Source organism: Carassius carassius, chromosome 32 (genome assembly GCF_963082965.1).
Source record: "Carassius carassius chromosome 32, fCarCar2.1, whole genome shotgun sequence".
NCBI lineage: Eukaryota > Metazoa > Chordata > Actinopteri > Cypriniformes > Cyprinidae > Carassius > Carassius carassius.
In genome coordinates this window covers 20067291-20094896 of record NC_081786.1, presented here as the reverse complement: position 1 = coordinate 20094896, position 27606 = coordinate 20067291, and the positions used below count along the sequence as shown (strand labels likewise).

The window sequence follows — 27606 nt, the reverse complement described above, 5'->3', positions numbered from 1 at the left end:
GTGTAAGTGAATCATTGTGTATGGATTGCATTTAATTCTTTTTTGTATACTTTATTAATAGACTTTATTGTAGCACCCTCATATTTTTACATTATGGTAAAAATAAATAAGTAAATAAATACATTATATATACATTTTTTTAAAACATGCTCATCACAGAAGATGTGTATTTTAGTCACTGTGTATGAATTCATTTTTGTATACTTTATTAGTAGAAAAAAAAGTGGCCTTATATAATTTATCCATTATTAATTTTCTACGTTTTAGGATGCGATATGCACATGGTAAAACATAACCATCCAGTTTATGGATACAGATCAAGTATCCACTAAAAATGTTAAGTAAACTTTATGTAATTTAAGTAGATCTAGACAAAAGAAGTGACACAAAGTGCTCATTTTTATAATTCCAGCTTACAGCTCAGATCAAAAGGAAAACATAATTACACTGAGATTTAGAGCGTGCTTAAATTTGCTGGTTGTCAAAACTTGCCCTCCTGTCCCCTTTGGGCAGAGGATAAACATAAAATGTTGGATCATTTTTCTTGTAGGTGAACCTCATGGCAGTTTGTGTGGTTTAATGCCTCTAGTCGGGTGTAATTTTGACACCTTTAGTTGTTGGGTGATGACCTTACCCCTCCTCACGGTACACAAGAGCCATGCTCTGAAAACAGCTGCGGTACTTGATCTCCCCTGGAACAGGCTGAGGACCCTGGATACGGCTTTTAGCGACATCGAAAGGAATGTTCACGCAGGATGAGACCGTTCCTGACACCAAACCGATAGCAAACTTCCTCATGAATTCCAGTCGAGGGTCCTGGCATACATAAAGACAGAGAGATAAATTTGAGGTAGAGAGAGCGAGAGCGAGAGCGAGAGCTTTGCTATAGCTTGGGAACTATTTGGAGTTTGCTTATAAGATGATAAATGATGATCAACACACATTTCCTGTATTTGAAGGGCACAAACAATGCTTTGCTTTAATGTTTGCTGAAGAGTTTAAAAGGAATATTCTAGGAATATTCTAAAGTTAAAATAAAATTGTGCAATTAAATTTGTAAAATAAAGTGGTCCACAAGTCTAAAAGTTAACTTTTAAACATAAAATTAAAGGAATATTCTACAAGTTAAAGACAGGATTTGTGGGATGATGTTGATAAACGCAAACAGTTTTTGACCGGTCCTTTATATATATATATATATAAAAGAACATTTAAAAGTAGAAATAAAATTGGTTATAACTTCACACAGAAAAGGATAATAAGTCATTTTATTCAGACTAAAATAATTATTTCTTGTCGCTACATAATTGAAACAATGAGTTAGCTTTACAATATGGCCCCATTCACTTTCATTGTAAGTGTCTCACTGTACCTCAATTTGCCTTTTTTTATTAAAAAAGAGGGACATATCTAAATAAACTACTGAAATAATTGCTGTAGATTACACTTAACTGGACTATCCCTTTAATGATAAAACAATAGCTGTTTAATGACAGTTATAGTCAGAGCCATATTATTCAAAATTCTGAGATAACACTCTAGTTGATACGAAATGCAAATTAATGCATAAAAGCCAATGTAAGCAGATAAAGGAGCTAATAAGGAGGAGAGATATGAAAATGCAGATGGACAAAATGTGAGCGAGTGAAAGGAGGACTAAAGAAAGAAGTGAAAGAAACGGGGCATGGAGTCAAGGATGTAATGGCAAAGCTGGAATAAAACCTCAGATCATTTTATGGTAGCGGGGCCCAGATTAGAGTTTCATGAGAAGAGCGAGGCTTTTCTATTGGCTGAAGTGGGTCACATGACCAAGGGTAGACTTTGGGAGAGGATTTATAAACAGAGTTCATGCAGGCAGACTGGGAAGCATATGGGGACAATTTGGGTAATTGGGCTGCGACTCGACACTGGTGTATTACTGTACAAAAAGAAGCCTGAACCAGTGCAGCTCTGAGATCTAATTGGCCAGGATATTTTTTTACAAATGACAGCAGCCCAGCAGCGACATGCAACATCGAGAACTAAACCTGAACATCGCATTGCAGGGGAGGAGCGTCGATGTGTAACAACAGCACTCCGCCTTATGTATAGTTTCCACACGAATCACTCCCTTCAACACCATTACATTTGCAGCACACTTTACCGATGTCCTCAGAAAAGAGTGATTGGTTTCATATCGAATGCTCCTTATATCTTGAAGTCTGTTCAGGATCTGATACCCCTTGAGAACGATTACTGATTTGGATCCTAATCCCAAAGTGAATGACTGGTTTCTTTGAAAATACTGAAGGAAGTAGATGCTCCACCTAAAAAGCAGAGAGATTTTCTTTGCAATAGAGAGTCAAATCAGGGACGGTGATCTCTGTCCTGTTGCATGATTGAGCGCTGGAGGTTTCTGGCTTCTCATGGAATGATGATCTTAGCACCAGATGAAGGGGTAATACTAATCTTCAGTGAGACTTCAACTGTACCCCCCCCCCCCCAAACAAATACCTCAGTCTGCTTCCAATTAGTTCATTTGAGTAAATCTAATGCTCCAGTTTATACATGTGGAGCAGGCGTATGGTAACGTTTCCATTAAACAAAATTAACTTTTGTTTGGGAGTTAAGCCCTGCCGGATGTGTAATCTGAACCTTTGAGGATGTGATGGAGAGCAAACAGGGAAGGTATTAGTGAGGTTTATCTTAGCAGCTCCCCTCCTCCTCCCACTCCTTCTCTTTCTCTCTCTCGCTCTCTGCTGATGTGCATGACTGATCCCTTCTTTAATTTGCTAGGCGACATGCTCAGTCATCAGCCTGCTTTTATGCTGTCTCTTGGCCAGGTCATCATTGTAAATGAGAAATGGTTCTCAACGGACTTACCTGGTTAAATAATGGTTAACAATAATAATAATAAAATAAGTATTTAACAAACTCTGGCTTTTGTATTACTTTTAGACTTGCATCTCAAATTAAAATGTTCGGAGATGAACAACATTGTAATTCCTGTAGTTTCCACCTATGAAAGGTTTGAAAGAATACATGTGAAAGGCAAATGTTAACCTTTATGTATCATAACTATAACTATATGAAATATGCATGTAATATAAAAGGAAAATGTTTTTCTTATACGTTTACAAGAAAAGATACAATTCATTAAAAAATGCTACATTTCTGTTAAGATGGTCTAATATCTTTTCGGATCATATCACCCTAAATTAAGAGGTGGCCTTAAAATTTCAAGCAGAAAGAAGTAGTTTGACCAATTTTCAAGAATACAACAGAAGTGTTAATTCACCTAAGACATCATGCCATGATGTATTGATCTTCTATTGGTCACATGTCTTTTGAACTTTGAAATACAGCTAAATTGAAAATGTCTATAGATAAGATAAGACTGCATTGTCAGATTATTTCCATCTGTATTTCTTCTAATAGTAAGATATGATTTATACAGATCTGCATTTATCTTTTACATGTAAAAGATTTTTTCATAGTATGAAACAAAGTATGCAAATGTCAATCGCATCAAAGACAAAAAAGTTTTGTGAGAAAAGCTTTAAAAGTGTCATTTGTTTGCAGATGCAGATGGAAAGAACACCATACAGGTTTGGAATGACATGAGGGTAAGTAAATGGACGAACTATAATTTTTGGGTGAACTTTCCAAAAATCTGACACTTTTTTTTACCTGACTGGCAGGTATGGCATCTTTAACGTTAAAGTAGAAACCAAAGTAGATCATGTTGAAAACGCCATGCCGTCCTAGGGTGGAGGTCAGGCCCTTATTAAGCCCACGGAGACCAAAGCCGCCTGTGTTTATAATGGTTCTGGCCTGTGCAAATGTAGATGGTTGCTGCATGGAGAAAAACAGAGAGCAATAACATTAGAGCCCTCAGAACGAATGACAAAGATGTTTGTGACACAACAAAGGCAAAAACAATACCAATACGACAATTAACAGCTGTAGTCTCTTACCACTTTGAATGAATCCCTGTTGGCCTGTAGGCTCACTTTCACTACTTCAAATGGATTTACAACCAGAGCCTCGGTTAACCCTGACCCCAGGCCAGCCACAGAGAGAGCCTAACATATTTAAGCAGGCAGAATTATATTACAAGAGAACATGACGCCACATGACAAACGAGAAAGACACAGAGACTATAAAGAAAGTCGCTTTGTGTTTAATTCAGAACAGACTGTATTTTTTTAAATGACCAGTCAACACTTCAGGTATGTCACACAAATCTCATAACTCAAAGGAACAATGCTACGGTGACACTTAGCCTTTTAAAAACGTGTTTGTCCACACGCAGAGCTTGACTTTAACCCACAAATGAATGAATGAAACTGCCACTGTCAATCATTCTCAGGGGTTAGAAAGGAAACACAGACAGGAATCAAAGATGAATGAACTGGCTCAGACAAAATGACTAGGTCAAAGATAAATTACTTGCAATATATATGTATGTTGCAATAACAACTCAACTCAACTGTATGACAGAAAAAGCTTTCATATTTTTATACTAGCTGCACAGAGAAGCACTGACCCTACAGCAACTGAAAGGTCATTTCAGTTTAGTTAATGCTTTGCCATGCCATATTAATTGGTTATATATTTGACATGACTACAATGTCTGACTGCAGTGTCTGACCGTATCAGGCACAAATTACGTATAATGTTCAGTTTAAATATGTTTCAAACATTTTCAGTGCCTTAGAGGTTGAATATAGCATTACGTTTTTTTGTGTTTTATTTTTATGTAAAGCCTCTTATGCTCACCAAGACTGTTTTTTTTTAAATAATAATACAAAAAACAAACAAACAATAAAACGGTAACATTGTGAATATTACAATTTTAAACCGATTTTTTAAAATACATTTTAAAATGTAATTTATTCCTCCGATCATAAACTTATTATGAATATCATATCTTATTATTATAAAAACATTTACTGCTTAATATTTTTATGGAAATTTTAATAAATATTTTTTCAGGATTCTTTGATGAATAGAAAGCTCAAAAGAAGAGCATTTGTTTGAAATAAAAAAGTATACTTGAATAGTTGTTATTGCCCATTTCGACCCCCCCACCCCAACCCCACACAGACTATTTGATAAATTATATATTTTACATTATTTTTTAAATACAACTAAATGATTTTTTTCTTCTCATTGTCAGTGAATTGGTAATATATTGCACTGTTATAATGTTCTTGTCCTACATTTCAGCATGTTTAGTACGATCACTTAATCATCATCATAGTGCATTTTTATCTCGTTGTCAACAAAAATAAAGACATTAATCAACAAACATTTCCATCAGTAATTTTGAGGAAGATTAACCCCACTAAACAGACTAATAAAATATGTGGTATGGGTTTATTCTTATGATTAGTGGCTCTCCATTCAAGCGCTTGACCTGTATCTCTGCAGGCTTCAGGTCTACTTGAAGAGTGACAAAGGAGATCTTTGAGTGTGTTTGCATAAGTTGAGCTGGGGATAGTCCATACCACACCCTCGATTAATACGAAATTGTGTGTGTGATGACTACACTTGCACATTTTGTGTTTTTGTATGTCTGTATGTGTAGCCATGTATACAAGCTTTTGCATACACTGCAAGACAGTGTGACAGCCTCATTACTCATTTTTCTGTCTGAAAACCGGACATCTCCTTGACCGTGTTTACAGAGCCAGCCATCCGCTCTTTCATTTTTTATTTGTCATATTACTGCATGTCTTCATCAATCATTCAGAGAGGTTTCAGCCGAGGGGCGGAGCCACAGCTCAGTCACTATGTGGAATTCACTTACTGCCTTGCAGAGGATCTCACTCACACACTCCGTACATCAATCTTCCCAGCGCCCGTGGGCTCTGTGTGGATTGACATCTCTAGCTAGAGTGGGCGGAGACAGGTGTGATTGATAAGGCAGGTGAATGTTTTGCCTCTTCTTGGCTGTTCGACGAAGCCATGGATGCAAGATCCGCTGCCAGGCTCAGCTGTCAAGCCTACTGCCACATTGATAGACCGCTGTCAAAGTAATGGGCTATCTTTCACATGCCTCGCTGAGCAGCATTCATCTCAATTAAACTTGGTTCCCGCTGCCAGCATGCCATGTAATGAGGAGAGTGCTTCACTTGACTGTGAATGTGATTGTGTGTATAGTATCAATGACTATGTGTGTTTGTGCATATCTCGCTTGAGATATCAGATGACTTACCATTCCGGGTGATATAGGAGTAAAGCTCAACAGCTTCTTGTACTGCTCAAAAGTAAAAAACTGCAAAGAAGATCAGGGCAACCTGTCAGGAAGTGTTTTCAGACGCAACATGCATTCACATACATGCACGCAGACAAGATGAATGCTCACACCCTAAGCAAACAGAGCTCAACTGTAGTGAATGAGAACACTCAAGCTGTCAACATGACACTGAGCAAATACAAAAACACATAGGCGACTAGCAGGACAATTTATAATTCTATATATCAGTAAAGATTTGCTCAGCTTGACAGATATTAGATTATAAAACATCCAGTAAGACTGATGGTTTAGTAGGTTTAAATCAACAGACTGGGAGCATCATGGATTCATGGATCAATTTGAAATGAATAGAAAATTCTGTCATCGTTTACTAAACCTCATGTCGTTACAAATCCATATGATTTATTCTGTGGTAAACAAAAGGAATTCTGAAAAATATCCTAGCTACTCTTTATAATATTAAAGTGAGTGAGGACTGGGGGCATCAAGCTCCAAAATACTCCAGAATACACCATAATCCAAAATATGCCATAAAACTTCTGCACTATATTCTTCTGTAGTCTTCCTAAGTTATACAATAGTTTTGTGATGAACAGACCAGTATTTAAACAGAAAAATCTAGCATACTCCATAGCCCTTTTTTGTTCACTTTCACCAAAAATATCTAAAAAAAAATAAAATAAAATAGTAGGCCACACACTTTTCAAAATAAAGGTTCTTTATTAGCATGATGATGATTCCATGAAGAACATTTAAAGGGATAGTTCACCCAAAAATGAAAATTAGGCTGCGTTTTACTCACCCCTGAGCCATCCTAGGAGTATATGACTTTAATCTTTCAGACGAATCCAGTCGCGTTATATCAAAAATTGTCTTCGATCTTTCAAGCTCTATCATTGCAGTCAGCGGGTGTTGTATTGCTTCAGTCCAAAAGATTTCAAATAAAAAGTGCCCATCAATAAAAAGAAAAGTGTCTCACACAGCTCTGGGGGTGAACAAAGGCCTCCTGTAGCGAACTGATGCTTTTTTGTAAGAAAAATATTCATATTCAAAATTTAATAATCACTTTAATCTATTTTGTGCTCAATGTTGTAAACGAACCAGTTCCGGGGAAAATTACCAATTTTTTGGGTGAACTAACCCTTTAACATCCATAGAACTTTTGGTAATACTTTGCTTAAAGCCTTTATGCATAATGCATTATAAAAGTAGTTTTAATGCATGATTTATGCCTTGTAATGCACCTTATAATGCATTGTACAATCTCATGAATAATTGTAACCACAATTAATACATCATAACACTTATCAATTTACTGTTACAATATGCAATTTAAATTGGGTTATAATTATTTCTGACAAGATTTCATGTATTACACCACACATTATGAATAATAATAATGCATTAATAAATATATATAATGCAGTATACATAAAGGTTTAAAGTAAAGTGTTAAACCTTTCCATTACACAAAAAGTTATTTATATCGGAAAAGGTTTCTTTAGATTGTTAAAATGTTCTTTACACTAAAAAGAAGAAAATTGTTATATTTATGAACTGTTCACTGAAAGGTTCTTTGAAGAACAAAAAAATTGTTCTATGGGATCACTATGAAAACACATCCTTTTGAAACCTTTCTTTTTAAGAATGTATGGCCTGAGAAGATTTAGATTAAGTCACACAAGTAAAGTATGGATTACTTTTATGATGCTTTTGTGCCCTTTTGAAACTTATAGGCCATTTCTCAATATGCGTTCTTGTCTGTACTTGTGTTCTTGTGGACTTGTGAAATGTCATCAGTTGTCGCCCAAGTACTGTTACAATTCAAAATTCACATCTAGCCAAGAACAAGTCCCTGGATGTGTTCTTGTTCTGCCCCTTTTATCAAGGATGCATCCAGAGGTGACTTGCGCGAATTTCTGTGCATTCCAAACGAGATATATCACCCGCCAAAGGGCTCTTCAGAGTGAAAACAATCATGGCCGCCATATTGAAGGGTCTTTCCAAACTGAATTGCTCAAACCTGGCCACTTCAAAGGGTAATCAGAGTAACTTTGCACATATTACCTTAACCACATATAATTATGTTTTATATTTTTAAAATGAAACAAAAAGAGGGTTGTGTCTTATATTTTGAAGAAAATGAAAAGGCTGTGGTGTTTGATATCATTTTGTTTTATTGCAATGCATGTATGTTTTTGTGGCTATTAATATTTTAAATGAAACAGAAAAGAGGCAATGCTGTTTCATATAATATTTCGTTTCACTGTAAAATATATGTTCACTGAGCTAAATTTCTGCGGCTATTAATATGCTTAAATGAAAACAAAAAGAGGTAGTGGTGCTTGATATCATATTTTGTTGTATTGTAGATAACTGCAGTAGCCAAGGCGAGCTGACTGACGTTATCAAGTCCAACTACCAAGGACGCATGTCTGAACTTTGTGTACTTGGTATTGAGAAATGGCTATAATCTCCAGGCCCCATTCACTGGAAGAAAGTGAACCGTTTATTATTCAAATTTCTCTTTTTGTGTTTCTAGCAAGAAAGAAAGTCGAAAGAGTTGAATGACATTTAAAACGATTACATGATGACAGAATTCCCATGTGAATTCATGTGGTCAAATCTGAATTATGACAAACTATTAAAGTCTACCTATCCAAAAACTTTCCAATAACGGAACGAAACCCCCTTTGAGATGATTTTTTAGGTTGGAAAAGTGAGACATTGATGTGCTCGCTCTCCTTTCAGACACCCATTTGGAGGTGCCCATACCCAAAGGCCTTAAGCCACAGTAAGTGCTCATCTTAACTCAAGAGTGTATATATATACTGTTTATACATGATACTAAAGTGAGGCCGGTAGCAATCTTTGGCCATGTAGGTCAATATTGGGAGTTCTCAACAGCAAACACATGTGGCATGACGACAAACATAAGGAGGGGATGAGTGTTTTTGATCCTCCTGGCTAAAGCCGGTATGTTGAGGACATATGAATGTGGTCTGTGTGTATGTTTACACTCGGAAGGCCAGGTTGCAAAGATCAGAGTGTGTATGGTTTAAGTGATGAGTTTAAGCTCAGAGTCAAATGTGGTTCCTGTTACCTTCACTGCTCTCTTTGGGGTCTCGGCCAAAATGGGGGGAAGGATTCCCTTGTAGAAGCCGTACACTCTGTTGAGGAAAAAACATCCCTCATTGGGTTTGAGACACATAAAAAATGGACAAACAACATTTAAATGTCATTTAGACGATTATGTGTACAGTAAATGTGTACAGAAACAAAAGATTTGTTTGCATATCAAAGGATATTTGATTCAAAACAGAATAACTGTTGAACATGCTAAATTTGACCCTGGACCACAAAATTTTTTTTTCGTAATAAGCTTTCCATTGATGTATGGTTTATAAGAATCGGGCAATAATTGGCCGAGATACAACTATTTGAAAATCTGGAATCTGAGGGGTGCAAAAAATCTAAATACTGATACATTTTGATGAGCTGTACTATATATTTCAACAGAAATTCTGGTGTTCATTTGGCAATATAACTTGCATTAAAGTGGAAAAGTCTGCAGCGATCTGTCTTGTCACATTTATGCACGTCAAAAAGGCACTCATTGTTTGAATTTTATGATAGAATTGACAGAATTTTAAAACAAAGGAGATTTGTTTCCTATCAGAAGAAAGAAAGCACAAAGCTCTTTGTGATTATTGGATTTACAAAAAAAAGTGACGTGACATACAGCAAAGTATGGTGACCCATACTCAGAATTCATGCTCTGCATTTAACCCATCCAAAGTGCACACACACAACAGTGAACACACACACACACACACACACACACACCGTGAACACACACCTGGAGCAGTGGGCAGCCATTTATGCTGTGGTGCCCGGGGAGCAGTTGGGGGTTCAGTGCCTTGCTCAAGGGCACCTCAGTCGTGGTATTGCCAGCACAAGACTCGAACCCACAACCTTAGGGTTAGGAGTCAAACTCTAACCACTAGGCCACAACTTCCCCTAGAATGGGAGGCATGTTACAAATAATGTTTGGTGTAGAGAAAAACCATGGATCTGGCAACCCTGTATTAAACTATGGGTGATTCATAGGGTTAAATGCTTAAATGTCACCACTAACTGTTAATGCATGACCGTCACATTAATTTTGACAGTGCCAAATTCAACACAAGAATGTTTCTCCACCAAATTTTTTTACTGACAGAATATAATCATCACTAATCATCAGCTGGTTTGGAACAATCCTTTATCGGCGGTTACATCATTGATTCTATATAGTTTGTATATGTAGTTTGCTGCAGCGGAATTATTAGAAGAATCTTGACTGAATTTGCGTTTAGGCTTAATACTTATTGGTATTAATAATGTATTAATGTGTCAAACTGGCTTAAGTAATTGACCAAGTGTCTTAAGTGTAATACACAGAAAAAATGACTAATATTTGCAACTATTTTACATCTTCACTCATGGTGATACACATAAGAATGCTGAATCCTTCTTTGATGCAAGACTACTATGGAAATCCACCCCCATTACCATGCATTGAGCTCAGCTTCGGTTGTAATGCACTACTGTTTCCAGGGTACTGTTTCCAAACCAGAACAGGTTAAACTGGTCTAAACACACAAACAAGCACTTATAAATGAAAAACAAAAGCCCTCAACCAAAGGAACTACATTTTTTGGTTTTCAATGTCTGAAAAGATTAAGACAGCCAAATCATCTCTTGGCATTAGTATCAAAACGGGTGAGATTCTTCAGCTTCTGCTATATAATTAATAATGAGTTCTTAAGAACTGTCATAGTATTGCATCAAAGAAAACAGCTTTAAGAGATCAAATAATAGAGTAAGAAGTGCAAATAGACATAGACGGTAACCTGTGACAGGTATCTGTATGATAAGCAAATGAACACAAACAGTCCTTGTTTTCCAACTGTTTTATCACTAATATCTTTTCTTATTTGGATATTCATAGAAAGCTGAAATTTGTTTGAATTAATCTTGATATCACCATAAACTTATATCAAGGCTAGTTGCATAACTGTCGTGATATGAGTTTAACGTTGTAACGGCACAAATTGTATCTCAAACTGTAAATGATCCAAATGTGTTGACCTACCATGCTGTATCTAAACAGAAATGTTTTTTTTTTTGGTGACAGTCCAATATTTTCTTTGAATTTAAATATCATACAGGATCTCATGGACATTCACAGCCTACTTAAGCAAACGGCAACCAAAATAAGTGTCCGCATATTGAGATTCCAGTCTGATCAATGCTTCAGCACGTTCTTACCACCCCTAAATGCAGACATGTGCACTTTGAGAAGCAGACATTGTTTGGAGAGCACATGTACTTTTTCTGAAGCTGAAACCTGACTCTGTTATGCTTTCTGTCAATCTGAAAGTCAGGACAAGCCTGAGCAAGGGAAACACCTGAGTTTTTCTTCTGTCTTCTCATTCTCCCACACAAAAACTCAGCGGTATGGTAAAGAGCTAACATTTACCTAGAATTGTGTGTGTAGTTTCGGTATTGTAGTAATATGTCAAAAGGAAAAGGTCTGTCTTTGGATTTATTGTGGTGTGATACAATTGGTTAGTAGGGATGACAATAAATATTTATGTTTAAAATCAACAGGTCTTTTAGACTTTTTTTTAAAGACTTGTAATCATAGAAATCAAAAGATGATTTCATTCTTTGAAGTCCACATAATGTCCATTTTAAAGAATTAAAGTTAAGAATGAAGATTATACCATTTTGTTTAGAAATGAAATTAGTTTATCTAGAAATAAAAAACAAAACAAAAAAACAATGAGTAAATCAATGCAGTCATTAGTATTTTTACCAACAAATTTAATCATGCTTCTACAACTTTCTATGAAATATCTCAAAGTTATATAATGTATACGGGTTGCCAAACGAAAGAAAGAGTAACATAATATGATTCTAATCAAATTGATCATAACTAAACTGCTATCAATAGCATTATTTTGGCAATACAATACAATGGTTGGTTGACATAAATAACAGATATCATAGACTAACAATAAATAATACTTTCACAGCATTTATTAAAAGGCTATTGTTAATTTTTAAATGTTTTTATATTATTTTCTGATTATAAAAAGGCATTAGATTGCCATTACAAATAGTATCACAAGTCAATTGATTGTTTTTGAATGTATAAACAATGCTTTGTTCTTGGAAAGCTCAGTGAGGAAGGTTCTTGTATGTTCCACACACACACACACACACACACACACACACACACACACACACACACACACACACACACACACACACACAAAGCCATTAGGGAAAGTTAATGACAGGATTTTCATTTTTGGTTGAACTACCCCTTTAACATGAACAGCCTTACTAATAACCAAAGCTTCAGATCAGGATCAGGTAACATCCATGTATGCGTATAAGATGGTTGATACATCCCGAGAGGGGACGGGTAAGAATGAAACAGATTTCTCTCTATCAGTTCTAGCATGTATTGATATTGAACACACGTGTGTGGACAGGGTGGATAGAGTAGCGTGACAAATGCATGTGAATTTCTGTCGCTGTATTGTGAAAACATGCCCCAGCAGTCAACAGAGATGTCCTCGGCTGATTTAGTTGGGGTGTAAACATTATCGTTTCTGCGAACAGAGATGAGGCGATTAGCGAGCGAATTTGCCCACGCCGTGACCGCCACTCCAAAACCTCTGACCCAAGGCTAATTACTACCACACATCTCATTAGATGACAAACAATCTCGATTTCACCAGCATCACGATGTGTCAGAGATGTCACAAGCCTCACTTGTCAGGTGAAATGGAAACAGAGAGGCATTGTGTCTAACGAAAGTGTCTGGCAGAGTGGGACCGACATGCAGGGTTTTGTCTGGCGAAACGGAAGCCCCCCTCCTGATGCCCCCCTTGTAGCACATGCAAACGGCGGCCGCGTGTTTCCCGGGTGTGGTCAGTCTAAGAAACATCAGGTGGTGAGATAAAGCTCCAATTTGTTACACACGCACTTAGGACCCCATTTGACTACGCCTGGTTTGACTATGCCTGAATGCCAATTTGACTCTAAATGTAAGCACGCAGTTGGCCCTCATAAGCAAATGCTCACACATTTAGGTACGTGTGGGTCCAGCTGCTGGAGTTTGTATAGGTGTGATTTGTCTTTGATTTGCATCAAACCCCATCTCTCCCATTCAACCCATAGCCACATCCTTCAACATAACAAAAGCAGAGGAAGGAAATGATGCATTAATAAAATTGTATAACGAGGCAAAATGTTTGATCCCTGTTATGGGGCCGGCCATCACTGAATCACTGGGCTGACGGGGAAATGTATATGGAATATATACATTTCGGTCTTTGTCTGCTGTAAGCAAGCATACAGTTGTGATCTTACGTGGTGGACTGGGTGACTTTGAGCTCTTCCTGTCTTATCCCTTGTCAACAACCTGAATGCTTGATCTGCAAATATTGTCATTTGCCTCTTGTGCCTTTGACCTTGACATTGGGGCAGCACAATGGCTCCAGGCTCATAAATCAAGGAGTGGGGAGATGAGAAGCAGGGGCGTTTCTTGAGATTTGGCTTGAAATCAAACATGACAGGCAAAGTAGAATACCAACTCATCAGTTAATTGCCTAGTTGCTTATTAGCATGCATATTAGCTGTTTATTAGCACTTAAAAAAGCACATATTAATGACTTATTCTGCATGATGATATTTTAGATTCCTTGATTCTACCCCATACCTAACCTTTAAAACAACCTTACTAACTGCCATAACTACTCATTTCAGGGTATGCAACTTAAAACTGTAAAAGATAAATATGGTATTAATTACATATACATATATATTTACTATAAGAAAAATCTAAAAGCAACATATTTGACGCCCATGGACTGTCTGTGTGTGTTTTTCTCCCCACATGCTCCCCGTGACCCAGTTTCTCCAATGTGTGATTGTCTCATTTGGTTCAGATGTGTCTCATTAATTACCTAGTTTAGTCCTGTACTTAAAGTTTTGTCTGCCCTATGTTCCCTTCTCCAGTGTTATATATCTACCTTGATGTGCTATGTGTGTCTCCTGCCTGCTTGGTATTTGATTCGCATTTTCCTTGTCTCCGCATTCCTTGCTCCTCTCTGTAACAATCGCAACAACATAAGCCTTCCTTTTTTGTGTTTACAGGAAACATCAGTCATACAACATTCCTGTTTGGAAATAGTCTAAAACAGTCAGAAATTTCAAATATATGTTTTTATGCATTTCATTTACAACATAAGTTTTATTATTTTAAAGAAATCCAGAAAACTATGCTGAAAATAATGTATATGTCTATGACTCATATATTATCTATTCATCAAAGAATCCTGAAAAAATGTGGCTCAGTTTTCAATAGCTGTTTTCGATAAAAAAAAAAAAAACAGCATGTCAGAATAATTTCTGAAGGATTATGTGACACTGAAGACTAGAGTAATGGTTGCTGAAAATTCAGCTGGCCATCACAGGAATAAATTATTGTTTTTTTGTTCTATAAATCACTGGCTAAGACACATACTGTTAAATAATTATGCACAATCAAGCTATTTATATATGTGATCTAAAACTATTAGTGCTTTCTTTCTATGATGATGCACATATGCTATATCATGACGCAAGTGAATGTTCATAACATTTCACAGACTCTGAGCCAATTCACAGATGTATCTCCAGCTCTGAACTAATTGGTGTGTGGAAGCCGAAGGGCTTGGGTTTCTACCGCACAGAGGGGAGGAACGAAGCAAAATATGGACCGAGAGCAAAAGTGCAATGCTGGCCCATACAGCAAGAGCATGTTTATTTTCAATAATAATTTCACAACAGTAACCATTTATGTAAAACTAAGTGGTTCAGCCTGGGGCTGATCATGCTACTGGCTACTGTGTGGTTATTCCAGCCACAGCACAAACAGTCGGAGGGTGATAATTAGTTTAGAAGAAAGAAGAGGCGTAATCTGCAGGGGAGGCCTGCGGGATGCAGACGATGACAGCTCCGTGGAGAGGGAAAGTACGATGGATCTCACAATGGCTAGCCAGCATTACCTGGGGCCACACGTGGACATATATTCTCACACCTTGCTGCGGATCAGCTTTAGATCCACTGTAAAGCTGTCATCTTGCCATAAACAGAGCTTTCTTTCAAGTCTGCACACTGTCTGGGATCTGACACGCCATGTTGTGTGGCGGAGGGAGGGGAGAAAAAACTGAAAGGAGAGCAAATCATTTGGGGAGGGAAAATAAAAAAGGAGAAGGGAGACAGAAACCGATAAGTCTCTGCCCCAAGCACACTACGTCATATGTGTGATTTCCTATAAGCAGAGGCAGTTAACATGACATGCTGAACATGCCACTGCCAGTGCTTAATACAAACCTATGACTTCACTTGCTTGTCTGAGATTGACACACTGCATATTTCAGAGCAGGTGGGCTTAAAGTTTGTGATTTTAGTACACCAGGCTTAGCTTATTACTTTTCCAAGCTCAAAACATTCCCTGTCACCGGGTGCATGTTGTTACCATGCATACAGCAGACATGTGTGCCTAGTTTACACTGAACACAAGAAAACAACAGATGAGAAGTACTAAAAGAAAACATCACAAACCAAAAGTGTCATTCACACTTCCAAAAAAAGTAGTAATAAACTGAAAATTTACAAATTAAAAGTAACAAATTAAAGTAAAGATGCATTTCCAAAAGAAAGTGAATTGTGATGAAGGACAGGGTCAAGATTGGAAACCTAAACAAAAGCTGTACCACCAGACAATTCCATATTATTTTATACAAACTACAATGTTCCTAAAAGTGTTTATTTTTTATGTTTTATTTTGGTGTCTGATACGTCTTGGTAGATTACATACATAAAATTATAAATTAAATTACTGAAAAATTTTTATGGTATTGCAATACAATACAGTATGATGGATGGATGGACAAATGGATAAATGAATGGAAAACGGACAGACAGACACTTACCCCTCAGTGCGAAATATAGTTCTGAAACAGTCTCCAAGGCCTTTATAGCTATTTGGGTCAGCCTTGCCTCTTTGGATTTGAAACCTGAAAAATGAAAAGATGCCAACTGGTCACCACAAGACATGATTTACACAAAATATGAATTTACAAACATTGAATCAGAAATATTAAGCAAACTTTTCCAACAAGTGAGCTCTATTCCATGGATTATAATCACTTACAAAAAATGTACCATGCTAACATGCTAATCAAAATACTGCTGTAATATAATAATAAACTAATGAAAGAAATCATATTTTTTATATAAAAAAATAGAACAACAAATAAAGACCATGATCATACACACATTTTAACATTTTTTTCCTCCCTCTAAACAAATGTATTTCATGCATGTAATGGCTACATTTCACATTTGAGAAAAACAAGAAGAATGATTGAGAATTCATAAATTCTGAAAAATATCGCTGCTGTACATACATTACGGTCAACATTCTTTCATTTACATGAAGGAGAGATCATAGAGCATGACCACCATATGCTATCAATTATCTGTGTGCAACAAATGTGGGACACTGGCTAATCTGTGCATAGTGTCAACATGAGTTTAAGATATCTGTCAAAACCCAAACCGCTCTTCCCTCCTGCCTTCTGTTCATTCCGAGGCGGTGCTGACTTTTCTCTGCCCCTTTAGCACAGCGGAAAATTCAAACATTTACTTAACCCATCCTTTTCAATTAGCTTCGCTTCTCTTATAGCCACAGACCTTGTAGCTGCTAACTTTGTCGCTAACATGCTAGTAACCTGTAGGTAACAGTTCTGCAGTTCCGTGTAAATTTTTAATATGATACAAATGGTCAAGAGATGTTTTTGTAGCAACAAGCATGCTAGTAACTCCCTAATAAAGCACCAACTGAACTGTGTAAATGTTTAACATGGTACCAGTGCAGAGTGCGAGTTTGTGGAAAGGGATTTACTGCTTCACCCCCCCCCCACCACCCCCACCACCCCACCAAGGGTTCATGCTATATAGCTGTTTTAGCGCAAATAAATGGACAAAGCAACTGTAAGATCTTTGGTACTTTGACACCACACGCTAGGATTTGTTTATTGGCCAACATGCCAGGACAATTTACAGGAGTTCAGGCTGGGTATCTTTTTGGGCACACAGAGACGATAAATAAACCAACCTTTGGCCTCCAACCTTGAATAGATGAACTCAGGATGGAAGACACAGAATGAGAAAGATTCTCCTCATATGGCTTTGACTGCCATGTCAAGAGGTCAGCAGTAAGTCATCCAGGCGGGTGCCTGATGGGGCCGTAAAAGTGGCCTGGTTCCATCGGATGAGAGGGTTTATCGAGGTGAGCAGCCTTTCATATCGACAACAGATTAACATCTTAGAGAGGTGTCCCCAGCATCCAATTTTGTAGATTCCCAAATAGCTTGTAACTCGTGCCTAAGAACCCGTTAAAAAAGCATCATAAATGAACTTCCAACACCATATTAAAGAGAAAGAAGAAAAGAGGGACTCTGAAACAACAGGCAGTCAAGTGAGGGGGGGGGGGGGGGGGGGTAGGTATGGGGGCACCCAAAAGGATGGGGCACTGAACCAAAAGATTTAAGACCAGTGGAGCTTGTAAACAAATTTAAATCCACCCTAATTAAAGACACATGGGAGCAAGGTCAAGGATCGAAGATGGTCTTGTCCCACCAATGCCAGAGTTTCCATTTCTGTAGTACACTGGGATGGCCCAACCCTCTGTAGCCCAGAGGTGGCAGGGCCACAGTCCACTTTCAGCTGTCTGACTTCACTGCTGACCTCAGGGTCACCTCATTTCCTCATGCCCCTTGCCTACCCTGTCATAAAAGCCTTGGACCAAACGTCACAACCCGGGAAGTGGAAGATAATGGGGAAGATATGATAGCAGAAGATGCCCCAGGACTTTCAAAAAGCGTAACCAGGCTAACTGAAAGAAGTTCAGAATAGAAAAGAAGCTTAGGATAAGGTGAACCTTTTGTTTTTACATGAGTCCTCCAGTCAGAAGATCAGGAGTGAAACCTTTAGACAGATTTAGAGATAGATATTTACTCTTGAGAAGAGTTTAGGGCTGATTCAGTTGACTTAGTAGCCAAGCTCCCGGTTGTAAAGTCAACAAACTGCAAAAAGCCCAAAGGCTTTGTTAAAAGATCCGGCTCTCAGAATCCCCCTCAAAGTAAACCCAGAAAGAAAAGATATACTTACAGGTGACAATATCTGTGAGTTCATCAAAATCCTCCAACGACCTTCTGTACTCTGTTTTTATAGGACCAGCGCGCCATCCTAGATAGCCAGGTGAGGGTGAAGGTAACGCCAATGTGGAGTTTCTACGGGTGAAATGAGCACCAGGGGTAAATAACCCTACCATCTCCACCTGACCCCAAACTCCCTGTAAAATAGCGAACTCTGAGTGCTCTGACAGGAAAGAAAATGTGAATATGGAGCAGGAGAACACCTCCTCTTCGTATTTTTATAGACAGAAGAGAAGTGTTTCAGGTCCAGGCCGAGTGCTAGGGCCTCGTCCCCTTTCAGACCCTGTATGCAATGGGGCAGCACCGGGTCCGACAGGGGGGCTGTGCCCTGCTGGAAGACGGGCTTGATGGGTTGAGACCCTCATTATTATGGTGTTAAAAAAAGCCCTGTGGGAAGGGTGGGAGGTTACTAGGTTGATCAAAAGGCTTGATTTTGATGGGTTTGCCTTTAAAGGGGCAGGCCAAACTTTTAAAAAGGTCTCTTAATTCTGCCTTGTTAAATAAAGGGTATTCCCCCAAAGAATGGAGCATTATTTCATTTTTGACTATAATATCAACCCCATGATAAACAAGGTCCCATGAGCGAAAAACCATCCTGCAAATGCGGCATTTATAACTTTTGTATGACTTCCTTTTTCCCTTTTATAACCGAAACTGTGACTGTAGTTTTGACAGGAAAATTTAGAAACCGTTGGCATTTGATATTTGCTATCTATGTTTCCAGTCTGGTACAATGATTACTAAATTTTGTGTGATATAAGTAAGGCAAACAATTACTGGAAAATTGTTATGAATTGAATTGTAAATTTTTGGCAATGTATTGGCTTCAATCACTAAGTCCATGAACAATAAGAGGTTTTTTTTTTCAACTGTAAGAATGGTAAATATCACTATGGCTGATCTCTTTATAAACTGAATTATTCACCAATGTTTTTGTCATGGAATTTTTTATTTTATTTAAATTATTCAGTCTTTAATTCTTAGTTATGTTAATATGCTTTCCATTTGCTGCCTCTGAACAAACAACACTTTCATCAAGAGCTGAAATGAAAGTAAAATTGGAAAAAGCACACGTGAGCAAGGTTTCTTTTACACACAATCAGCAGTGCGTAAGAGAATCCAGAAGGCAGCATTAAAGGGAAATCTATTTTTTACAGCCAGACAGTTAATTTTAATGAGCAGGATCATAAAGATGGCAGACATCCATTTCAATGGTACATGAGGTTAAACCTAAATGCTCCAATATGGAAGATGACCTATCGACCCTCTGTGACCATGGTACTCATGGATATCAATTATTTCTATGTGACTACATTAATCAGACTGTACACAAGCAAAACATCATTTATACTTGAGTAGTGGGGTGAATATAAATGTAAAACCAATGAAATGCAATGCTTTTGGAAAACCACAGGGAAATTTCTCTCTTTAAACTGTCTTGATTCACTGCAGACATACATAGCTGCTTTCCTCTGTTCTTTTGGCTTTTCAGGCGAATACTGCTGGGCCCGTGGCTGGAGGTGGCCTATAAAGCTAAGCCTTTGGAGGGAAGGAGATAAAGCAGAAGAGAAGATGAAGATGGGGCAAAGGGCCCTATAAAGTCATGGCGCTTGTGACACGGCATGCTTCTAGGTCTCGGTCTGGGGTTAGGAAAGCTTGGGTTTCAGTGGCACCACAGGCCAGCTTGGCCCACTGTGACTTGGTTAATGAGGCTGCCCAAGAGGGGGAGTGGGACAAGGAATGACATCCTCAGTATGACCAGTTTGACATCACCCCCAAAAAATCCTTCTGATTTGTGCCTCAGGTTGTCAAAATCTTCTTTTGACTTCTTTTGAAAACATTGTCTCACTTTGCTAACTGATAAGACATTCCAAACACTTATAAGAAACACAAATTACTAATCACTGGGTTATTTGTACTTGACATATTGGTCTTATGGAAGCTTTACATAAATATGCAGGTTTTGTGTTCAAATGACCCCAATCGGACACCTTTCTTACCTTTATTGCATTCTAAATCAGGTAGACGAGTTTAACACAAAAGAGCAAAATGGGTTTAAAAGGTGGACTAATTCTAACTTGACACACCTCCTAAAAATGAAACCTATGTGACAGTATGCTGAAATAACTGTGAAAAAAGACAAAACAGCTATAATGGAGGTGTTTTAAAGTGGTTAAATGTCCAACATAAAGCAGCATTTAATGTAACAGCTAAGCATGCTAATTAAAGCACAACTGCTTAAAATGTGAACACTTTTTAAACACTTTATGTCAAGAAAATGACCAGTATTTTCCCTTTTCTACTGACTTTTTTTTTTCTTAAAGATTTATTTTGTGTTACAAAGATTCATAAGTTCATAAGTAATATTAATACATATTCATAAGTTCATAAGTAATATTAATACATATAAACCTTTTGTAAAATGTTGCCAATAAATAAATACATTTCATTGTTTGTTTACTCTTATTGAACACCCAAACAAACTTTTCGGAAATAGAAACATCTGATTGAGAGATAATCTGTCTCAGTCTAGTTTAGTTATGGCTGCTTTGAAGTAAGGAAATGGCTGGCTGAGAATGGTGGAGACTCCTTAGACAGCAGGAGACTGGTAGCTGTTAGACAGATGGTCAGGACAGTGCACAACGCGGTCATCAATACTGCACCCTGCTTCTTCAGCAACAGAAACCGGACTCTCTGAATTACAACTCTACATTTGCACCTCTCACCCCCTGCCTGGCAGGAACACGGTCGCTACAAAACCAAACTCTGAAGGAGTGGGTCACAGATTCTGTGAGGCGTCTGACAGACAAAGGAGACAAATGAGTTTTCATCAGGCAGTTTACTGCGTCTCTAAAATGGGTCATTTCAGCACACTGGGACATTTTTGCTTTATTTAGTATGTTTGTAACATAATGCATTAAGGTGTTTGTGACTACTCCTTCAAGCAGACCTGTTTAATACCAGGTCATAATGTGTGATGGCAGTGACATCAGCAGGAGGTCACACTGCTGGTACCTGGTCACAGTAGCTGTTCTTTTCTAGAATCTGGAGTCAAACATTCTCTAAAGAAGATTTCGAGAGAGTTCGGCGAGAGAATGTGTTTTTTCCATTTCTCATAAGGAGGAAAAATAGCACGAGGATCACACGTGAGAGATTCCGTGTTTTATTTTTATATCTTTACGTTGATTTGTTTTATTCGTTTTAGATTGTGAAATCACCCGGAAGAATATTCCCGAGTTTAATTTCTTGAGTGCAGAGTGGCAGTTTAAGTTATAATAAGTTGTGTAAGTCATTTGAAATCCGGAAGAAAATACCTGTGGTTTTTTTTGGTTTATGGTGAAAATAAGCTTTGCAGTGGTCTATCTAGTTGAGAGTGCACGTTAAGTGTGTGTTTATTTTTCTTTAACACTGAGAGATAGTTGAAATCGGGAGATTTATATTGATATTCGCGGCTGCATCTAACCAGTTCGAGGAGGGAGGAGTTCATGGAAATCCACTCTGGCGTCATCGTGGGATGTGTCATCATGGATGCTGGTTATCATATCGGCGAGGAGTAAGGATTTGAGGTTCCTTTTCTACAACTGGAATTTTTGTTGTCCTGATTCGTACTCTGGTTTTGCATCAAAGAGCTCCAACTAGCGCGCCATCTGTGTACTGAAAATCCCAGCTGGGTAAATTTTCATTATTGCATTGACATTTTATTATTATTATTTTTTTGAGGATATGTAGATTCATGGTTTTGACTCTGTAAATTGAATTATTTGGAAATTCAAAGAGAAACAAAAAGAAAAAAAAAAGAGTTCCGGAGAAGAATAAATACATGTTTATTGATCTGCCATAATTTTGTGTAATTTCCTGTGGAAAGAATTGATTTGTTAATATTTTTTTTTATCTAACGGGAAACACAGTAGTGGTTTATTAATTTATTATTTTCAGAAAAAGAAGAAACATAAATCTGACAATCTGGGTTATAGTTGTACTGTGACTGAAGAGAATGTGCCTTTACCGTGGTAGTGGGTAAATTCAAGATCCCCTAGATAGATTTCTAACTTGTGAGCCATAAGATTCTACCCGGTGGGAGGGCTACATTTTGTGGGGGCTCGTCTGGGATCTAAGTCAGATAATTCCGCTTGTGTTCTGACTCTGAGAAAGAAAAATTGTATATATATATATATATTTTTTTTTTACATTTTTGTGTGTGTGCTTTGTATATTTGTGTTTCTCTAAGATTTCTGTGAATGGAGCTTTGATGCTTACCAGTTATAACCTACTTTTCTGAGCACATATTGTTGATGACACAAGTGAACAAAATGGAGGTTATTGAGATTATTGATTGGTGCAGAGAGAAAGGTGTAGAGCTGGATAGAGTTATCATTCTGAGCAACGTACCTGCAGATTGTGAGGACAGAGTAGTTTATGAAGTGCTGGATGCTGCTCTGGGAATGAGGAAATGCAAAGTGATTAATCGCCTCTTTGATAAGACTAAACGACAGCAGTTTCTTCTGATTGAGACAGTCAGCAAGGTTTCTGAGATGTCTATACCGGTGGAGCTGGGAGGATCTTAAGTGGGTACTTGGTACACGCAGGTTGTTCCTGTAGCAGCTGAAGCACCTAAACATAGAAAGGAAGATGAGTTTCAGGCAAAACTGATGTCTTTTCTGCATGCTGAGGGAAAGTCGCTATCTGACATTCCAAGTGTGGCTTCCTCTACACCTGTGCTTGACACTAAGCTTGTTGATGCGATAAACTCCCTTGTCCAAACATGTCATGTGGCTTCGGCTGAGGAGAGAGTGGGATATAGAAAGCTGCGTCCCTTCTCTGTGTTCATTCCCAGTCCTCATGGAGAGGATGAGTATGAGGTCTGGGTGGAGCAGACTACTCACATTCTGGAGGAGTGGCAGAGACTAGTAGAGTGTCCCAGAGGTCCTGCAGCGGACATTGTAACATTCGAGAAGACTGGTAACACATCTGCTACTTTCAGTGATTACATGAGTGCGCTAGAGTCAGTGTTTGGCACCACTGAGGATGCTGCAGACTTGATGTTAAAATTTCGGAGCACTAACCAGAGTGAGGGAGAGAAGCTCTCAGCCTACATAATGAGGTTGAATAGGATGCTACACAGTATGCTGAGGAAAAGAGGCATCGAGTTTCCTGCAATGAATCGTCTTCGAATGTAGCAAATAGTTAGAGGTGCTCTTTCAAGTGACCTGGTGGCAATGCGTTTGAGGATGACCCATAAGCTGTGTGCTCCTCCTTCCTTCAATGAGTTAATGAAAGAGGTGCAAGAAGAAGAGAGTATGTTGAAGCAAAGGAGCTCAGTGCATGCAAATGTAGCTGTGGCTGGGGTACCCCTGCAAAGAATGAGTCATCCAGTAACACCAAACTGGCCAATTCAGAATTAGAAATGCTGAAGAGGGAGATTAGGGGGTTGAAGAATGAGGTGTTTCGCTTGTCAGCTATGGCGAAGGAACCAGTGACCTATGATCATTCCGTTACTCACAGTCTAGCTGCGGTTGCAGAGAGCAAAACACCAACCAGACCAATGAACAAGGCTAACATCTTCTGTTACAGATGTGGAGAAGATGGGCATCTGAAACGTGATTGCACCTACGAAGAGAATTTCAGGAGAGTAAACCAGCGGCTCATTAAAATGAGACAGCCATCGGGAAACGCCTCCGGAGCTCAGTAGAGGAACGGCCTGAAGCTCCGGGGAAGACAAGTTCCACAAAGTGCAAAAGAGCAAGAGCTGAGCAAGTAGATCTTCTGAGCGGGTTAGTGGGACCTAGCTCTGTCCTTCCCATCCAGGTGGAAGGTATCTACACTAAGGCTTTGCTGGATAGTGGATCGCAGGTCACGCTGTGGTACAGATCCTTTTATGAGAAACACTTGAAGCATCTGCCACTGACACCAATTGAAAATTTGGAGATATGGGGATTGAGCTCGCAGAGATACCCCTATGATGGCTGTTTGTCTTTAAAGCTGGAGTTTCCTGGATCTGTTGCAGGAGTGGCAGAATCCATAGATGCACTAGTGTTGGTCTGTCCTGATCCCATCATGAAAGGAGATGTCAACATTCTGGTGGGAACAAACACGGCTGTGGTAAAGAAGCTGGTAGAAATTTGCGAGACGCAGATGGGAAGTGATTTCCTTCATACCTTGAATGTTCATCCTGAGATCAGAACTGCCTATGAACAGGTCATTGCTGTTAGTAAATGTGATGTTGACGATTGTAGAGGGACCGTCATGTTCAGGGTTATAAATGAAACCTACTAGCCAGTTTGGCTGGTGATGCATGACATGAGGCTCTGTTCTCGGTCATTTATCCCCCTGGCAGCACTTCCTACATTTCCCATGAACACTGTGCTGTAATGCTACGTGATGACGTTTCATATGCCCATTGGCTGCATGCAGTTTGCAGTGAAACCAGCGCGAAAAAACATGGAAACGAATTGAGCGTCCATCAGAAAACACAAGGAAGAAGAACGAATGAAGCCAGAGCAGGGAGCATAGACTGAAAGAGGAGGGAGTTAGCTATTAAAGAAAAAAATTAAGATTAAACTAAATGCGGCGGTGGTTGGGACAGATTTCTGGGGGCGAAAAGAGGAACGAGGCCGGGGATGAGGATATCGACAGAGAAACACTCTCTCTTAAGTGACGATTAAGAGAGGAATGCCTATCGCCCATGTGTTTCCGGTTGATGTTGTGCCTACCGTCTCTAAGCCCAGGGAGAGTAGTGGTCAAATCCAACTGACCAAGGATTCATTTAATTTTGGCGATACGCCAGTCTCTGAAGAATGGAAACAGCGGCTGGCCAAAAAGATGTTGGAGAGAAAAGATGTCTTCTCCTGTGACGAATTTGATGTGGGATGTTCAAAGAGTAACCAACACCACATTAGACTGACAGAGGATAAGCCTTTTCATGATAGGTCACGGCGGCTTGCACCAGCTGACATCGAGGATGTTACAAAGCACTTGGGGAAGCTGAAAGTGGCTGGAATTATTGCAGACTCCAGAAGCCCCAACGCTTCACCGATCGTCATAGTCCGGAAAAAGAATGGGCAGATAAAGATGTGTGTGGACTACAGAAGGCTGAATCGTCGCACAATCCCTGACCAATACACCGTTCCACGCATTGAAGATGCTCTGGCCTGCTTGAATGGAAGTCAGTGGTTCAGCGTATTGGATCTTAAAAGTGGATACTACCAGATCCCCCTGAGTGAAGACGACCAAGAAAAGACAGCTTTCATTTGCCCAGTGGGGTTTTACCAATTCCAGCGGATGCCACAAAGGATATATGGGGAGCTCCCTTGACTTTCCAGCGAGTGATGGAAAAGACGGTGGGAGACAAGAACCTGTTGGAAGTGTTGGTCTATTTGGACGACCTCATTATCTTTGGACGGACTTTGGAGGAGCATGAGGAGAGACTGCTTAAGGTGTTGGACCGCTTGCAAGGTGAAGGGTTAAAGTTGTCCCTGGATAAGTGCACCTTTTGTCAGACTTCTGTCAGCTATGTTGGTCACATCGTGTATCAAGACGGTGTCTCGACTGATCCCTCCAAAATTGAAGCTGTCAAGTCTTGGCCCAGACCCCAAAACGTGACAGAGTTACGTTCTTTCTTAGGCTTCTGTGGGTACTACAGAAGATTCGTAAAAGACTATTCTAAAATATCTTACCCACTCAACCAGTTACTGCAAGGGTGTCTTCCTAACAAGAGTTTGAAGAAAATCAAGGCTGGAGACAACCCAGACAGAGTCGTATATAAAGTCTTGGATCCATTTGGAAGTAGATGGACTGATGCTTGTGAAGCTGCTTTCAATGAGTTGAAGGTGAGACTTACCCAGGCTCCTGTGTTGGTCTTTGCTAATTCTCAGCTCCCGTACGTCTTACATGTTGATGCCTGCTGTGAAGGGTTGGGCGGGGTGCTGTATCAGGACCAAGGACAGGGGTTGAGGCCTGTAGCCTTTGTCAGCAGAAGCTTGATGCTTTCTGAAAGAAACTATCCAGTCCACAAACTTGAGTTCTTGGCGTTAAAGTGGGCTGTTGTTGACAAGCTAAATGATAACCTGTACGGAGCAAAGTTTGAAGTGCTGACGGACAACAATCCGCTAACTTAAGTTCTGACCACAGCCAAACTGGATACTGCGGGACATAGGTGGCTGGTGGCTCTTTCTGCCTACGACTTCAGTCTCAAGTACAGGCCTGGGAGACAAAATATTGATGCCGATGCTTTGTCTCGTCGTCTTCATAGGGAAGTGAATGACCAGGAGTGGACTAATATATCATCCTCTGAAGTTAGATCCCTGTGTAAGCTGCCAGTGCAAGACATGTCAAACTGCTTCGCAACTGCCAGTAGGATTGTCATGTCATTGGGAGGATCTGTTAAATCAGTCCCCAAAGCTTACTACAATTTAGCCACTCTGGATACTTCTATGATTCCAAAACTGAGTTCTGCAGATCTGTCACGGGCTCAGCAGGAGGACCTTGTCTTGGAGAGATATGGAAGGCTGTTAAAGGAGGAGATTTGTCCAGGGTCAACAGGGAATCTCACAAGGACCTTCCCTTGATGATGAGAGAGTGGGAAAGATTAGTAATGGAGAATGGAGTGATGTTTCAATGCACTCAAGCCGCAGGCAAACCCCATCGTAAGCAATTCTGCTAGCCCCGGCAGTTCCATGATGTAGTTCTCCGGTCACTTCATGATGATTCTGGACACCTGGGGTTTGACAAGACTTATGGCTTGGTAAGAGAGAGATTTTACTGGCCACGAATGAAGATGGAGGTGGAGAAGTACTGTCAAACATGTGCCAGATGTGTCCAGAGGAAGACCCTGCCAAAGAGAGTTGCGCCATTGTCACACTTATCCAGTGAGGGACCTATGGATCTTGTGTGTATGGATTTTTTGTCCACTGAGCCAGACTCCAAGAACATTGGCAATGTCTTAGTCATCACTGACCACTACATGAGGTATGCGCAAGCCTTTCCAACTAAGGACCAGAAGGCGTTCACAGTTGCAAAAGTATTGTGGGAGAAGTA

The 27606-nt window shown here is 39.2% G+C and overlaps 1 protein-coding gene across 2 annotated transcripts in view; it reads right to left on the bottom strand.

The window, feature by feature from the left end:
• The window catches only part of LOC132112942 (mitochondrial 2-oxodicarboxylate carrier-like), a 117757-nt gene that overhangs the window by 2473 nt on the left and 87678 nt on the right, over positions 1 to 27606 (bottom strand). For both annotated transcript variants that reach the window (XM_059520704.1, XM_059520705.1), the window contains exons 4-9: positions 16285 to 16368; positions 9348 to 9414; positions 6203 to 6262; positions 3957 to 4064; positions 3670 to 3834; positions 635 to 816 (exon numbers count right to left, since the gene is read on the bottom strand). In XM_059520704.1, coding sequence (XP_059376687.1) covers positions 635 to 816; positions 3670 to 3834; positions 3957 to 4064; positions 6203 to 6262; positions 9348 to 9414; positions 16285 to 16368 — 666 coding nt within the window. The remainder of the gene's footprint in view (positions 1 to 634; positions 817 to 3669; positions 3835 to 3956; positions 4065 to 6202; positions 6263 to 9347; positions 9415 to 16284; positions 16369 to 27606) is intronic.